Source organism: Littorina saxatilis, linkage group LG2 (assembly GCF_037325665.1).
Source record: "Littorina saxatilis isolate snail1 linkage group LG2, US_GU_Lsax_2.0, whole genome shotgun sequence".
Classification (NCBI taxonomy): domain Eukaryota; kingdom Metazoa; phylum Mollusca; class Gastropoda; order Littorinimorpha; family Littorinidae; genus Littorina; species Littorina saxatilis.
Window position 1 is genome coordinate 101,089,880 of NC_090246.1, and position 17,236 is coordinate 101,107,115.

The window sequence follows — 17,236 nt, forward strand, 5'->3', positions numbered from 1 at the left end:
ATAGATGAAATAGTTGAAAATACCTTTCTTCAGAGCCTATTGATGCTCTGCTTAAGGAAAAACTAATGTAGTGACCGCTGTGGGACAATCAGTTTATTCGAAACGAAGCAGTCAAAAGCATGTTGCATGGAGATTATGCAATGTCAAACCTCTCTTGAGGCACTCATACAAAAGTGCTTTTAACATTGTACGCTAAGTTTTGCTTAGTGCTTGGGATCTTGGTGTTATGTCTCAGTTAAATGTATGCTTTGTATGCTTGTTGATTTGTGCTAGTTTATTCTATAATGAATCTGTAAAGCGCCTGGAGCCAATTGATGGGACTCGCGCTATAGAAAAGTTATTTATTATTATTATTATTATTTATCTTTATTCAGAGCCTAGTGGTGCTTTGCTCAGGCAGAGCAAATGTATATATAGGCCTATACGTAATGCTTAGACCTGAATGAAGCAGTTGCATTGTGTGTGTGTGTGTGTGTGTGTGTGTGTGTGTGGAGTGTGTGTGTGTGTGTGTGTGTGAGTGTGTGTGTGTGTGTGTGTGCGTGCGCGCGCGCGTATCCGTGTGTTCTGTTTTTAAACTGATATGCTTTTGCATAAACATTAGGTCTGCCTAAACAGAGCACCACTGTGACTTTGCAGGCTTTGATAAACACAGTTTGCATGATCACTAGAGATTTTATATTCGACTTTCTTTTTTTAGTCACACTTGAACATGCAGTTTCTTGCACATAAAGTTGCTCCATTAGAATTGAATGGACTCAATGTTCAGAACGTTGCGAATTTGATTTATGCACAGCAATCTTCTCCAAATGACTAAGCCTATGAAAGAAGATAGAATGAAGAGAGAGAGAGAGAGAGAGAGAGAGAGAGAGAGAGAGAGAGAGAGAGAGAGAGAGAGAGAGAGAGAGAGAGAGAGAGAGAGAGAGCATTCATTATACTCATTTTTCATGTTAGCAAAACCAATAATCTTTCTTACAGCCATTTAAATGTTATAAGAGAAGGCAAACCTTCAGATATTTTGTGAGCCTTTATTTGTAAAAACAACAACAACAACAATAACAACAACAACAATACCAACACCAACCAACCAAACAAACAATGAAAAAAACATAAAATAATCTTCCATTCGCAAAATTGATGCATGACAGCAAAATGGGACATTGATAATCAAAATAATGCAATTATGTATAAGTGAACGTGTTGCAAAGCCACAGTGCGCAACTGACAGATTTTAACGTTACGAATATAAAACATTTCTAAAGCGCAATACATACACGGTAAAATAAGTTACGCATCAGATATAACCTCCGAAATACGATAGAAAAAAAATAGGAAGAAAATGAATTACATGGAAAGGTAGCTTTTGATAACATGTTCTGTTTGATTAAGGGTATTCAGCTGGTATTTCCTTGGTTTGTTTTACTACCTATTTTATTCATGTTTTTATTACTTAGTTAGTCGAAGAATCTTTTGTAATGTATGTTTGATGGTGTATGCTTTTAATTAAGCGTTGTTGACTATGAATGTAGATGTAAATGCTTGTATAACTGTGTTTTAATTTTAAATGTGTCAAGCGCAAAGAGCATAATTGTAAAGTTATGATGTTGCGCTATATAAATGCTCATTTATTATTATTATTATTATTATTCGTTCGTCTGGTTCAGAATTGTTTAACTGCATGAAATCAGCATGTATACGTAGATACGTAAAATCAATTTTCCGAATAAAAGAAGAAGAAAAACTGGCAGATCGTACGTGAACATAATTATGTGACTGGCAAACAGGTAAAAAGTAAATAAAAACGAAAACACCAAAAAAATCCCCCTCAAAGAAAGCAAATCTCTTCCCGTGTATAACATTGTGTAAGTATACTGACACAAATACAATCTTTATTCTCCTAAAAATAAGCCAGACTTCCTGTCCTGCTTTTTTGAAATAATGTTCACCATTTCGATTTATGCAAACTCTCTTTCTCCAGCTATTATATACTGCCACAAGTGAATGAGAACTACAAGTTGGTATCACTCTTCATTGGCGCTGTCGTCGCCGATTTTATCCGCTTGCTTCCTTATATATATAATGAACCGCCCATAGAGCCTCAACGTCCCGAACTAAATCCTTTGTATGTCATCAAAAATTTAGAATTCTGAGTAGGGAAATCCTTTCATGGAATGACGTCAGCGCCTTTCGGCGATTGGTCAATGCATTTCGGAGCCAGACAACAACATAATGTCGGTCACTCAGATTGAAATTAACGCTGTTTGATATTGCTTTCCAAACTTATACAAAGTGAACGGGAGATTAGGGTCATTTATTAACTTAGTGTATCGTACACAAATACGAACAGAGAGACTCGGAAACTCGAGTCGAGTCAATAATTGATCCCCACACTCGAGAAATTAAGTGTAATATTTGAAGTTAAAATCTCCTTAGCCAAGTGTGAGCCAGATTAGCTCAGTTGGTAAAAGCGCCCGATCGCTTTACGTTATATTGGTGGTCACGGGTTGGAGCCTCTTCGTCGGCAATTTAAAAACAAAATTTTAAACTTTTCTGCACTTGTTATTCTAGTATTTTATTAATTTTTCTTCTTTCAAACGGTTTTGAATGATTTAATAAATCGATTTAATCAAAAAGTTGCCTAATTATTGAGTACTTCCAGTGGACGTTTTTCCCAGAATTACCCATTCTATTTTTTAGTAACGTCGGCTTTTGTGAACTGCTCTATGGGTACCACCGCGACTGACATGTAATGTTGAGATCAAGAAAACGTACAATACACAAATACGAACGGAGAAACTCGGAAACCGACGAGTCGACACTTGCTCGAGAAGCCACGTGTAATGTATGTTTGCAGTTCAACTTTTATTTTCACGCCTGGGAATTGTGTGCCGGGTTGGCTCAGTGGTAGAACGCTAGCCCCCGAAAAAGTTAAGAATTAAAAAAAAAAAAATTTCTTCTCAATTTTACAACTGGTTTTTTTTCTTCTTTTTTTAAACTTTTTATTCTTGTATTTTATTCATTTTGATTTATACCAAAGTTTTGAGTCGTTACCTGCAAATCGAATATAGTGTGTATGTGCCCTTGAACAGCAAAACAGTATACTTGTTATTTTTTTTTATTATTTTTTTTAAATCACCGAGCCCAGTCATCATTTGTCTTACTTACAAACGAAAATGCGTGTTACTTAAACAACGAACGAACACCACAATATTATACAGACAAATAATGAAGTGTATCTTTCTAAAATTGCTCAAGCGTTATGGCAGAAAAATCATAAATCATAAATCATACTGAACACTGGCGGTATGTATAAGTAGAATGTAGAGTTGTATAACACTGAAAATGCTGTTCAAAAACCGTTATAATCCTTCCACACATCAAACAATCAGCCTGATTGGCTTTTACTTTGATAATCCACGTAAAGTTTCACCTGAAAGCTCAAACCCATTCACCACCTCGATTTATTGCATGGGGAACATGAGATTTATTTCCCAGGTGTTTGTGAATGAAAACTCGTGAACATGATGACAAGTATGTATGTTTATAACTAAGTCGAATGTATTAAAACAGAAAATTCATTTAACAACCCGCCGTTATAGTCCTTTACACCCCTTCCCCACGCCCACCTCCTGCATTAAACTGTCCCGATTCGGTAGGAATGTCTTGTGTGGTGTTGCAGTCAAAGAGAACCGCCTCGTGTTCACGGGTCATCTGTCTTGCCACTGGGAACCATCCTGTGTCTTTCTGGGTCGAGATGAACTGACCATCTGTCTACCTCCGTGGGTTGCTTGTTTTTGACACCATTTGCTTCAAGCTTGCCGAGTTGAGCTCCGCGTGGCCCGATCGGGTTGTCCTCCCCAGTCCATATGTTGGGGCCCCCCTGTGGCACTGATAAGAGATCGAGAAAGTAACTGATCAGTCAGACTCAGCTGCGATACCTGAGATTCAGAGCAGTAAAATAGATGAGAGAGAGAGAGAGAGAGAGAGAGAGAGAGAGAGAGAGAGAGAGAGAGAGAGAGAGAGAGAGAGAGAGAGAGAGAGTGAGTGAACCAGCGAGTGAGCAATGGATGAGTGAACTCAGAATGGTTTATTATATTAAGGCCACAAAGAGAGAGAGAGAGAGAGAGAGAGAGAGAGAGAGAGAGAGAGAGAGAGAGAGAGAGAGAGAGAGAGAGAGAGAGAGAGAGAGAGAGAGAGAGAGAGAGAGAGAGAGAGAGAGAGAGAGAGAGAGAGAGAGAGAGAGAGAGAGAGAGAGAGAGGCCTATAGAAGAAAATAAATACGTAAATAACTCATCAGAAAAAATAAACACATCTCTGTTGAAACATCAGATCCGTAGGAGATGAAAAATATGAGGCTTCAACTACACTACAAGACTGATATACGATAATACCTATGTAGTAGTGACGGCGCATCTGTCTTCTGTAAATCCAGAAGAATGCGGCCCACGAACCCACAAGAAGGAAGACTTGCACCGCAGCGACACCACATGCTATAGACAGCTTTTTATCTGAAAAGAGTAAATAGTTCAAAGCGTGATTTTTTTGCAAAATTTAACCCAATATTTCATCCCCCCCCCCCCCCCCCCCGAATAGTATTAAGGTTAGATTGTTAATTACTGTGGAAATAAAGTGGCAGAATCTGAAATCCGATAAATATAATGTGGGACTATTAATATTAATATTGCATGTACTGCTCACTCGATTTTTGATTTGTCAAGCAGAGGGAAACAGCAAAACGAAATTTTGAAAAAAGGAAAGAGAGAGCTAGAGACACTGACAGAGAGAGAGAGAGAGAGAGAGAGAGAGAGAGAGAGAGAGAGAGAGAGAGAGAGAGAGAGAGAGAGAGAGAGAGAGAGAGAGAGAGAGAGAGAGAGAGAGAGAGAGAGAGAGAGAGAACTCAGAACTCAGAAAGTTTAATCGTCGACACTTAATAGTTCATTGCGATGGTGAGGCTGGGGGTGGGGGGGGGGGGTGGTGGGGGGGGGGAGAGAAAGAGACAATGTCCAGATCACCAGTCCTAACGTTTTACTGAGATGTTACGATCTTTTGGATGATGCACGATTTGAGAGAGAGAGAGAGAGAGAGAGAGAGAGAGAGAGAGAGAGAGAGAGAGAGAGAGAGAGAGAGAGAGAGAGAGAGAGAGTACACCTGACCAAGAAAATATTTCCCACTTCTTGTATTTTAAATAAAAAAATAAAAAAAGGACATACATTCCATTTTATTGTCATGCTATTTGGAACGCTTTCTGGATTGCGGATATCTTTAATACTGGGCACGTAGGAGCTCCTCATGTGAGGGGAACCGCAAAATCGACCTGACAGAAACCTAGCTGTTAGTGTAGAAGTCAAAATCAAAGTAAAATCAAATCGAAAAAGATAAAAATTCAGCAACTTTTGAAATAAAAGGGCATATATATAAATATATAAAATTGTTTATTTGAGGAATAGCAGGTGCGGTTATTTTTTCTTCTTCAGTAATGGCCAAGTATAGTTTTGACCCTAATTTTTCAGATATCTTTTGCTGCGCAATCTTTATCATATTTACAACACGGAAACAATCAGAAACACGAATTATACTTATCTGGGAGTTACCAATTATAACTCTCACATGAATTATACTTATCTGGGAGTTACCAATTATAACTCTCACATGAATTATACTTATCTGGGAGTTACCAATTATAACTCTCACATGAATTATACTTATCTGGGAGTTACCAATTATAACTCTCACATGAATTATACTTATCTGGGAGTTACCAATTATAACTCTCACATGAATTATACTTATCTGGGAGTTGCCAATTATAACTCTCACATGAATTATACTTATCTGGGAGTTACCAATTATAACTCTCACATGAATTATACTTATCTGGGAGTTACCAATTATAACTTTCACATGAATTATACTTATCTGGGAGTTACCAATTATAACTCTCACATGAATGATTACTTTGCAGATTTTTATTATTTAACCGCGTTTGTGAAGTTGGGAATACAAAATATGGTCAAAGAAGTTTATCTTCACCTCGTTCCTCAAGTCGCGAAGTGAGTTGATACTGGGCTCTGGAGCACTTGGTCAGTGACTCCTTGGACTGGTTAGTTAACACCCTCCATTCGGTTTCTACACAGAAAAAAATAAGTGAAAATGACTATTGATAAATATTGTTGTTTTGCATATATATATCAAACGTGACCCCCTCCCCCCAAAAACGAAACAAATAAACCCCCAACCCCAAACAAAGAACAAGAACAACAACAACAACAACAGCAAGAACAACAACAACAACAACAGCAAGAACAACAACAACAACAACAGCAAGAACAACAACAACAACAACAGCAAGAACAACAACAACAACAACAGCAAGAACAACAACAACAACAACAGCAAGAACAACAACAACAACAACAGCAAGAACAACAACAACAACAACAGCAAGAACAACAACAACAACAACAGCAAGAACAACAACAACAACAACAACTAATAACCCTAACCCTAACAAGAACAAGAACAACAACAACAACAACAACTAATAACCCTAACCCTAACAAGAACAAGAACAACAACAACAACAACAACTAATAACCCTAACCCTAACAAGAACAAGAACAACAACAACAACAACAACTAATAACCCTAACCCTAACAAGAACAAAAACAACAGCAAGAACAACAACAACAACAACAACTAATAACCCTAACCCTAACAAGAACAAAAACAACAACAACAACAACAACAACAACAACAACAACTAATAACCCTAACCCTAACAAGAACAAAAACAACAACAACAACAACAACAACAACTAATAACCCTAACCCTAACAAAAACAACAACAACAACAACAACAACAACAACAACAACAACAACAACAACAACTAATAACCCTAACCCTAACCCTAACAACAACAACAACAACAACAACAACAACAACAACTAATAACCCTAACAACAACAACAACAACAACAACAACAACAACAACAACAACAACAGAAGAAAACTCAAAATAAAATTAAGCAAGAACGACAGAGTATAGCATTCCAACGATTGTTGAAGACTGAGTAAATTTCATTTCAAATTATACTGTACAAATGATGTCAGTAGAAAACTGATCGTTCGCGTGTGTTTAATATCCGTACTCACCTTTTGCACCGATGCGTTCTTGCAGTTCTGTGAATGTTGAGTTTAAGTCAGCAGAGCACTCTTTTTCCAGTTCCTCGACCAGTATCTCTGTTGATTGGGTGACAGAAAAATTAGCTACCATGAATGCGAGTCACGAAAAGAGCAAGAAAACATTTAACAGTCAAGGAGCCGTACAATTCTTTGTGGAGGGGCGGTGGTGACTTGACAATGATATGATATGCATATGGATGTTGTGTGTGTTGGGAGAGGGAGAGAGAGAGAGAGAGAGAGAGAGAGAGAGAGAGAGAGAGAGAGAGAGAGAGAGAGAGAGAGAGAGAGAGAGAGAGAGAGAGAGAGAGAGAGAGAGAGTATGTGTGTTTTTGACTGTTTCAATTACACATACTTATATTATTAACTTGCTAAACACGTTAAAGAAACTTGCGCTTACTTTGGCAATAAGTCTCACAGGCTGGCGCCTTTTGGTGTATCAGGTCACTGTCGTTGCAGAATGTTTTGAACAGTTCACACGAACGACAACGATTTTCGCTGTTACTGCAGAACTCATCGGCAAAACATTCAAATCCGTCACAGATTTTCACAGAAGGCACAGGCACATGATCTGCTTTGGAAGATTCTAGCGGAGCTGGTTTGTCCGTTTCATTTGACATTTTGTCAACTCCTGTATTGCTGTCAATGTTTGAGTAACTGGTATTTCTTGTTGAAGAAAACGTTGCCGAGGCTGTGTTAATTGATGTAGCATTTTGACTGCTACATGGTAGAATGGCCAAGAATATGAGGAAGGTTACTGCTGCTGATTGTTTGATCATTTTCCACATTTTTGTCTGGAAACAAACGGAAACACTGAATTACTGAATGGATAACCATGTAAAGGAGCTCTACCGTTAGCTCAATGCGGTTCATGCTTGCCTCATCGTTTCAGGCAGTATACATTAAGTTATTAAGCATAACACGAACAGTCAGATACTTTATTTTTATTAAGGGAAGAAAAAAGCAAGATTGAAAGATACACACCAAACAACAAGAAAGAATCATACCTCATCGACCTGCCAACAAACTAACCAACTCGTTAACAATAAGCATGCATAAGTAACTTGCATTTATACATGCACATAATGAGGTAGTAAACCGAGCTGATACATGAAGCTCGTATGTTGATTTTGTCAGCAGGCTTTGGCACTTTTTCTGCTTTGACCCATTTTGTTAATACCTATCTTGCAATGCGAAATTTACTTACCAATACTAAGACAGAAACTGGCTCGACTTTCTGGGCCTCAGTGTAGGCTATCTATCTACAAACGCAGCAGAGAAATTACTTTTGAAAATACCCAGTGCAGCCAGAACAATGTATCTGGTTTCGACCGAAGGTTCAGACATAATGGTTGTTGACTACACAGTCGTTCCAGTATGGTGTGATTATCGTGGGGCTTTGAATAACAGCGGCTTTTCCCGATTTCTAACTTGGGCTACACGTAATTTCCTTACGCTATGTCGTAAGATTCCCGCGGTAACTATTGTATTGACCCTGCATCGTCCGTGACACTCGCGGCACCACAGGCACAGCGGACACAAAGGGCACAGACACCTTAATACGCTTGCATAATTATATGAGAGAGAGAGAGAGAGAGACGTAAGACGTAATACATTTTATTGATTAAACACACAAGGTTCATTTCAACGGGGTGTGGGGAGGGGGGGGGGAGTCCAGTAATACATGCCGTGTGTTTGTATTTATGGACAATCAACCGGTTTTTATCTCTTTCTCTCTAACATATACTCACACGAACGCACGCACGCTCTCACTCTCTCTTAAACCTAAAGACATATCCAGCGCATGAATTAACAATATGGGTAGGTGCAACGACAAACAAGTTTACAGTGCTAACATACATTATCGGCTTTCAATCATGCTCTATCGTTCCACGGCACAAACTCGAGAGAGAGAGAGAGAGAGAGAGAAAGAGAGAGAGAGAGAGAGAGAGAGAGAGAGAGAGAGAGAGAGAGAGAGACAGAGAGAGACAGAGAGAGAGAGGATCATTCTTTATTTACAAGGGAAATGGTATGAGCACAAAGTGGTTGCTTTTTTTACCACCAGCCCTAGCCCTAGAGCGGAATTACACTAGTAATAAACAAAACATGAACTAAATATTACATAAAAGAAAAAGGTTGTCAAATGTCCAGCACAGATGAATTATTTGTGTACATCGTGGATTTAGAGGATGAACAAACCAAGTCAAGAAAATAAAGACACTGAAGCAGCAGACGTGTAAGTAGAAAGCTATTACACAGCAAAAGCTATCAGTTTTTACTTACGTCGGAACATGTAACAACTTTAGCAAACAGAACAATTAACATAAATAATCAAACCGCAAATTACCACAAAGTCTTTCTGAAATATTGAAAACATACGTAAACAAATATTTGACTTTGCAATCTGGAAAAGTAACAGAAGCAAGATAAAAACTAGACTAGATTAGACGTGAACACACACGTAAAAGGGTAGTTTTAAGACCAGGTAGGCCTAAATGTCTTTTTTCTACCACGGAAAGCTGCCACAGCATGTTGTTGTTTCTATTCCTTGTTCAACGTAATTTCAATGATGAACAAGAGAAAAGGGAGATTGGAGTGGACAAAACTAATTGAAAAAGACACGAACAAAAGGGGAACATTTTGCTTATGTTATTGCAGTGTTCCGCGTGTATTCTGCAGGACTAGGTTTTGTAATACTTTGTCTTTTTGTTCCCAACGTACTCCCCCGCACCCCCCCACCCCTCTTTTCTCCCGGCAAAGTTCGTTGTGGAAAGAGCGTTCGACGAAGGTTCGATTCATCAGATTTCCTGAGACGGCCTAATCCAATATGCAGTAACGACGTCTGCTGCGTCCATAGCAGCAACGGAACTGTCATGGCGGCATATTGTAGTGATCTTTGGCAACTAGAAAAGTCTTAGTGGGTAAGTAGAAATGTTCAGTATCACATATATATCTACTTTTCCGCTAATAACGAGACCTGAAAGCCTGAGCTTCATGAACGGATATGTGCGCATTCATTTGCTGCATACTGTGCATTTATTGTGATAATAGGGTCAATGATCAGTGTCCACAGTGTTTTCCGGAACGAATGACATCACGGTGCAGATGGTTAGGGAGGACTGAACTAAACTTAATGTGGCTGTGGGTACGGCTGTAAATCAGCGCTAAATCTAGGTATCAAAGCTAAACTCAGGTTGCTTGGTGCAAGCACGCTCGCTCGCAAGGACGCACGCACGAACACACGCGCGAGCGCATATATACACAGACACATTGCTATAATGTATAAAATGTAATTATATTTACAAAAACGGTCTTAGCAGGCATGCGCACAAGCCGCAATTGCAGAGTTTTTGAGTAGCGACCGCCTGACTGCTAAATCGGCGAGTCAGCGTTTCTGGTTTGTACAGCGTTTCTAGGAATGAACGCGTGATTTCTCGTCATAACGATCCCATGGATCATGTCAAGTTTACAATCCGGATCGAGTATGTTTGGTTGGGCGATTTGGCGGGCCGTCCTTGAGGTTTGCTGAAGACTATGCAAAGATGCTCTGCCCCGCCTGAACTGTATACCGGGTATGTCTCTATTTGTTTGTATAGTTTGTCACCGTGTACATGTTTCCCTGTTTCGATTAATAACTGACTCACGCAGGAACAAAAGTGAAGGAAGTCCCGGTTTCAAATGTACAAAAACACCCGAGTAAAACTTTTACTCTCATACATGGCAATACGACCCATTATGACCGCGTCGTACAGTTTTCTGTTGTTGAATCAGTGTAACTTTGGCCAGCATACGTTTCTCGTAGCATACATGTAATTATGAACAGCAACGGGTTTAAGGCTGGCCAGTATTTTAGAGAACAGAACAAGCGATCGGACAGCGCGGACAGCGTGGACATGCAGGTATTCCATTCAGACATAACTTGAGAACTTGAGAACCCGAACGAAAAGCCTGTTTTGAACGGCTACGCTTGTTATCAAGTTATTTGTGATCTGTAGGCCTACTGTGTATTTGTCTGAAAGAAATTTAAATGTGAATTGTTGAATTCCAATGTCCAGTTTTTGTGTGTAAAGCGCCATTTATAACTGTCGTTTGTTGGTGAATAGCGTTAAGTAAGAACTTAGTTTATGATCATCATTTGATATTTTTTTAAGAGCTTCCGTAGTCTTTTTTGACAGGTTCTCATGACTGTTTGTTTCATTTGATCACATTGTTTTAAACGTCTGATCATTGTGAGCGAACTAACGTCATTTACCATGCACTCGATGATTTATCTTATTCTTTAAAAACTGAGAGGATAAGAATACAAATAATTTACATATAGCTTCACAATCTCCATGTTACTAAATGTGTGGGTGTCGAGTAATAGTGACGTACATAAGTTTCACACCAGAGAACGCTTCATCCGTTTGTGCTGACCCACCTTTAATAGTTTCTCGACAGCTCATTGGTCCTACGCGAATCTATCAAAACAAGAATACAGAGTTATCTCCCATAATATTATGTTTTTCGCGAGCACTGATCTAAATTTGAGATCAGTGTTCGCGAGACGAAAATGATAGCAGATTGGCCGACTTCAACAGTGATCTCCGTTCTGTTCTTCACAGTTATGATAAAGACATCGTTCTAAGGTCAAAACAAGTCGAAATTTTGGGACTGCTGCCGGAAGGGAAACGTAATATGTGACCCTCCACCACGAAATGAGTCGCATGTCACCTCGCGCGGTTCTGCGCTAGGCTTAATATAAGTCCGGGGAGTGTCTGGTAACAGTGTGAGGGTCACCTTAGTCACAGGCTTATAACTCAAACAGTTTTCGCTTTTTTCTATAACGGTTTTCACCACTAGATAGAGCATAAAAAACTCTTTAGGAAAATGTAAAAATATGAAAATCATGTGTAACCGAGTGCCGAAACACTACGATCACCTCGGGAAGCGAAGTGCAATCAAACAGGATTGAAAATGTTAGGGCTAATTTCTTAGCCCTATAAAAACTGTTATGCAAACCCGAAAGTTTCCATGAACATACAGACAATCGGAAACCACCAGACCCCATCACAAACAGAATTCTACAATCCACAGGTGTTGACTTAAAGGCCAACAACTCGGGTGCAGAGTCTGCTGTGAAAGGAGCGGTAGCCTCCCCTGTCACACATGCAAAGGTGACATGCGACTCATTCCGTGGTGGAGGGGTCACATATATGGTTTCATCACTGTCACCTGGTTACAGAAAAAATCGTCTGCTCCAGTGAGCGCCGAAACCAAACGGTTGATTATCACGTGACACTTTTGCCATATTTAGAGTTGTTTGCACAGTAAATACAGCCGCGAAAAATAGCTCGCTTGAAACTGTCTTACATATCAATTCCTTTGTAATTTAAAAATTACACAACACCATGAAAAATCATTATCGACGATCGCGAATCTGCTTACATCCATAACACATTACGAAAAGATCTAAATATGTACAAAAACGATTTCCTCGCCAGACAAGGAAAACCAAGGCATCCTGTCAGGGAGAGAATGAGCCGAACTCATTTTGACCTGAGTTCAGGATGCCGTTCGAGTGTGCTCCGTAAGGTTGATACAAAATAAAAATAAGTGATTTCTTAAGCTTATCTTTACGCAGCTGTCAATCGTCTAAAGTGTCTATTTGTCACTCTCCAGGTGAGAGAAATATGTAAATTCCCAAAACATCGTTGTACAAATAAAAGATAAGGGTTCCATATTAATTGTTTGAGACTATTCCATTGCAACCGAAAAGCCGATTAGAATAACTAAATAGGACTTTGGAACGATGTAGCAAAAAAAGCAAAAAAATCCGCTAATGTGTGTAGTGTGTGTGTGTGTGTGTGTGTGTGTGTGTGTGTGTGTGTGTGTGTGTGTGTTTGTGTCGGTATCGGTATGTGTGTGTGTGTGTGTGTGTGTGCCAGTGTGCTTTTTATAGTCCTGTTTAGCGGTAACTGCATGCTGTCAGTATTATGTTGTCTTTATTTCGACTTGCTTTCTAAGAACACACACAAATATGAATGAAACTAACCGAAGTGAAAGGAATTGAAATATAACATCATATCCGGAAAGAAATTTCAGGTCGTGGCCGGCACGCACCGGCAAATCTCGAAGATTGCGGTTGTTAGGGGTTGGAGGGTGGGGTTGGGGTGGGGGGGTTGTAACTCATCCCTTTCATGACACAGCATGTTGTTGTTTCTATTCCTTGTTCAACGTAATTTCAATGACGAACAAGAGAAAAGGGAGATTGGAAGGGAGAAAACTAATTAAAAAAGACACGAACAATGAAGATACGAATAAGACATGAAGGACAAAACCACCATCACCACCACCGCATACTACTACATGTACACCAGCTACTACTTGGCTCCTACCACTACTACTTCATACACTTACCTTCTGCGTGCGTGAACTACGCTTGGTAAGCAGTGTGATATGTATCAGCGAAGACTTACTTACCGATAACGAGAAATCAGCCAGCTCAAATGTTTAGCCCAGTTTAGCGCCACTGAGATTTCCTCACGCTTGCCGCAGTTGTCAGCAAAGAAGGTTACTACTAACCTTGGACTAAATGGTATTTTTGTCATCGGGAATTCCCGCAATAAACCATGCCGGTATAATATATTATTATGTCGTAATTTTTACGCAGTAGCCTCCGCTACTCTCCTGGCGAAGAGACTTCTCATTTCGCATGATATGAAAGTCCTGTCAAAGTAATTACGATAATTACGGTTACTTTAATTAGAAGGTTTCCAAGACAAGACAATATAGGTAGTTCTCTAAACCATAGACTAAACTGACTGCCATTAAGATTCTGCAGCGGGCCGCCGGTCGGCTTAGGAAGAGGGTGTAAGCGGCAATGATGTAATTAAATCAGTACAGTCATAGACCTATATTCCCTGGTACAGTCGACACCGTGACTGAACAGGGGCTGAGCAGATAAGCCCGAGAGGGGGGGGGGGGGGGGGGGGGGGGGGGGTTACAATTACCTGGGGTCCAGGGGTCGGGAGAGGTGGGGTACCGTGGGGGGTCTGGGGGGCAAAGCCCCCCTGAAGCTGAAGATTTTAGCAGTGTCTTATAAACAACTTGTGGCTTATCCGTGATTTTAAAATTGATCATCTGGTGTCAGCAGCCACTCATTATTTCTTTTAAAGTTAGTATTAAATAATGGCAATTTATCTTCCATGATATCTGCTCCCGACATCATATAGTATGGTTAGAAGAAAGACATGTCGCATAGGAGTGGCAGTTAAAACTGTACAAACATGATACTGATTAAACAAATAACACTTCCCCCGGCTTTACAGACAGAAAGAACAACAACATTCACAAACTTTTTTTAATTTTTTTATTTTTTTTTAAACAGCCGGAACCCCTGTAACCACCCCCCTAATCCGCCCCTGCTGAAGGAACTGAAACATGGATCTTCATTGGCAGAATTTGTCAGACTGAAGAGAGAGAGAGAGAGAGAGAGAGAGAGAGAGAGAGAGAGAGAGAGAGAGAGAGAGAGAGCACATCACTATATTTTAATATGATTTACTGGGTCACAAAGCCAACTAATTGATCACAAAAGCAGTTATGTAATTTGTGTAGTGCGCGCCTTTAGAGCAACGATTGGAAAGTGTATGACTAAATATCCTTTAAAAATTAACCCGCCTACCTTTTTTCCGCAGTATGCAAAGCCAAACAGCATGTGAGTGTTGCAGCGGCGTCAAGGCTTGAGAAAAATGTGGGTCAGTGGGTCAATCCCAGAATAACGTTGATGTCACTTTGTGCTGATATTAGGTGTTCTTTAATATTAAAGTTTTTTTTATTGGTTGTTGACTAGTAGCTTGCTGTTTATCAACACTGACGGTCACAATTCTTTCTTTCTTTATTTGGTGTTTAACGTCGTTTTCAACCACGAAGGTTATATCGCGACGAGGGAAAGGGGGGAGATGGGATAGGGGAAAGGGGGGGGGGGGGGAGATGGGATAGAGCCACTTGTTAAGTGTTTCTTGTTCACAAAAGCACTAATCAAAAAATTGCTCCAGGGGCTTGCAACGTAGTACAATATATGACCTTACTGGGAGAATGCAAGTTTCCAGTACAAAGGACTAAACATTTCTTACATACTGCTTGACTAAAATCTTTACAAACATTGACTATATTCTAACGGTCACAATGACCTACCCCATTTATATGCATGGTGAAATATGCGGCAGGCTTTGTGTTCTCGTCATTGCGAAAACTGGTCGGAACATAATCGATGATGATTTGATGTTATGATGTGTTGGGGCCGGACTCTCTGAATTATCATTTGTGGACACACAGACAAAGACATACAAGTTTGTCAGGTCTCTCCATCCGCCCACAGAAAACAGCAGCAGAAAGTTCAAGTACTGGCATGACATTTGTTATTCCTGTGTCTATTATTTTCGTTCCTCCACTCCGCCTCCCCAACCGAAGTCGGGTGTCCACGGACCACAACAATGCAAAGTTGACTGCATCTTGTTGTAAGGCCAAAAAAAAAAAAAAATAGGTGTGGTTACGGTAACATAGCCAAAAAAAATAGGGTAGGTAGGTAGGCAATCACTTTTTTTTTTTAAACTTTTTTTTCTAATGTGTACAAATTAAACCTACTTGACAAGGGAAATAAGTGTGCGACACGGGCGCTTTCGCTTTCATTGCGTTTTTTGCACTCGGTTTTTTTTGTTTGTTGACAAATGTAATAAAAAGTTATAGGATCGGCCCCTAAAAATAGGGTAGGCCGGGTTACCGTAACCACACCTATTTTTTTTTTAGGCCTAATGTGGAACTCATTACAAAACACGTCCTCTCTCTGCTGCATACCAGCATTTACTTTAAACAGTTATGACATGACACAAAACACAAATCGATCGGCAACAAAGACTAAACTGGACAATAGCAACAGAGTTAGAACCGCTTTTCTCTTATTTACCGAAAAGAAAGAACGATTTCAAGCTCTGTTCTATTTCTCTTGAACACAAAACTTACACACTGGTGACATGTCACCCTGTCAAACATGCAAGTTCTTAAATGGTATTTATAATGTTCAACAACACATACTTTATACATGTACCTACCTTGGTGTACATTTCAAATCGCTTCCACGAAAAGCTTGCACAAACAAGAATTATAATAATAATAAGAGTCAGAAGGAGAAGAAGTGGAATTGCAGCAGCAACATGTAGGCCGTGATGTTGCACGATTATTTACATGATGTTTTCAAAAGAAAACGAGAATCTTTTAGCCCCCTTTTTCTTTTCGCAGAAGTTTTGACAGCCTGGGGATTCAACTAAATGTTCCCTTGCATTGTGTCTGCTAATAAAGTGATATGTATTTTTTTAAACTTTGTTTTAATGCCATTTTTCTTCTTGCCTCAATCTGCCATCTATGCTGTAAAGGGAGTGAAATGCTATATACACTGTATACTACTAAATCCATTCTGCCTTTCAAGAGACTCACAAACATCAAACCTGCCTCATACTATCATACTGACTCTTTTAAGCGTACTCTGTCTTTCACGGGTCTCAAAATAGGAGACATGGCTCATGCTTTTTTACTGACTCTTACAGTAGTCAACGCGTGTCATAATTTCGTCAAACCCAAAAGCCAATAGTTCCGCTCAAGTAATGTTTGAGATGTGAAACTTGATCTTTCGACTTAGGAACTTTATTTGCTAGTGACACTGTGATCAAACAAATGGAAACTGTTTTAGTATGTAAATGGAATACTTATTTGTTGTGACACCATGGGCATTAGATTCGCGGGTAAACAGGACAAAAATGTAATGTTTTTTTGATCTTGTATTTTTTATTGCACTAACTGACTCTAGAATGTGATTAGAAACTACTCTGGTAAGTAGTCTGCCGCACATGTGCTTGTTGTACGGCTTGGCCTGGTTCGGGGTATTGTCTTAAATGCCTTAGCTTGTGAAAATACGACCAAACTGCTCGTTCTGTTTTGCGCGCGTTTTGCAATACATGTAGCTTGAAGCTTTTTTTGTCTCGTCCGTTTGGAAAGTTCGGGGTTCGAATCCCGGCTGCGCCTG

At 39.6% G+C, this 17,236-nt stretch overlaps 3 protein-coding genes across 6 annotated transcripts in view; 1 reads left to right on the top strand and 2 right to left on the bottom strand.

Annotated features, from left to right (window-relative positions):
• LOC138960360 (uncharacterized) overlaps positions 1-17,236 on the top strand; it is a 112,553-nt gene that overhangs the window by 12,089 nt on the left and 83,228 nt on the right. The gene's annotated exons all lie outside the window — the stretch shown is intronic.
• On the bottom strand, positions 1,010-13,732 carry LOC138960358 (uncharacterized). Of its 2 annotated transcripts, none has more exons than XM_070332249.1 (6): positions 13,642-13,732; positions 7,580-7,973; positions 7,153-7,239; positions 6,028-6,123; positions 4,389-4,505; positions 1,010-3,885 (listed from the first exon to the last, which is right to left on the bottom strand). In XM_070332249.1, the coding sequence occupies exons 2-6, from the start codon at positions 7,965-7,967 to the stop codon at positions 3,698-3,700; spliced, it is 876 nt and encodes a 291-aa protein (XP_070188350.1). In that variant the 5' UTR covers positions 7,968-7,973; positions 13,642-13,732; the 3' UTR covers positions 1,010-3,697. The 2 variants fall into 2 exon arrangements, with proteins under 2 accessions (XP_070188350.1, XP_070188349.1); XM_070332248.1 differs by lacking the exon at positions 13,642-13,732 and adding an exon at positions 8,387-8,677.
• The window catches only part of LOC138960353 (uncharacterized), a 10,147-nt gene continuing 8,909 nt past the window's right edge, over positions 15,999-17,236 (bottom strand). For both annotated transcript variants that reach the window (XM_070332237.1, XM_070332236.1), the window contains one exon: positions 15,999-17,236. This exon is cut by the window's right edge and continues 823 nt beyond it. The gene's annotated coding sequence lies outside the window, so the exon portion shown is untranslated.

Bases quoted from the DNA above. Each gene is read 5' to 3' on its own strand.
- LOC138960358 (XM_070332249.1), bottom strand. From the start codon at position 7,967: ATGTGGAAAATGATCAAACAATCAGCAGCAGTAACCTTCCTCATATTC. The intron at 7,240-7,579 runs GTAAGCGCAAGT...CCCAATCAACAG, and splicing joins CTGTGAGACTTATTGCCAAA to AGATACTGGTCGAGGAACTG. The intron at 3,886-4,388 runs GTATTATCGTAT...ATCTCTTATCAG, and splicing joins GCGCCGTCACTACTACATAG to TGCCACAGGGGGGCCCCAAC.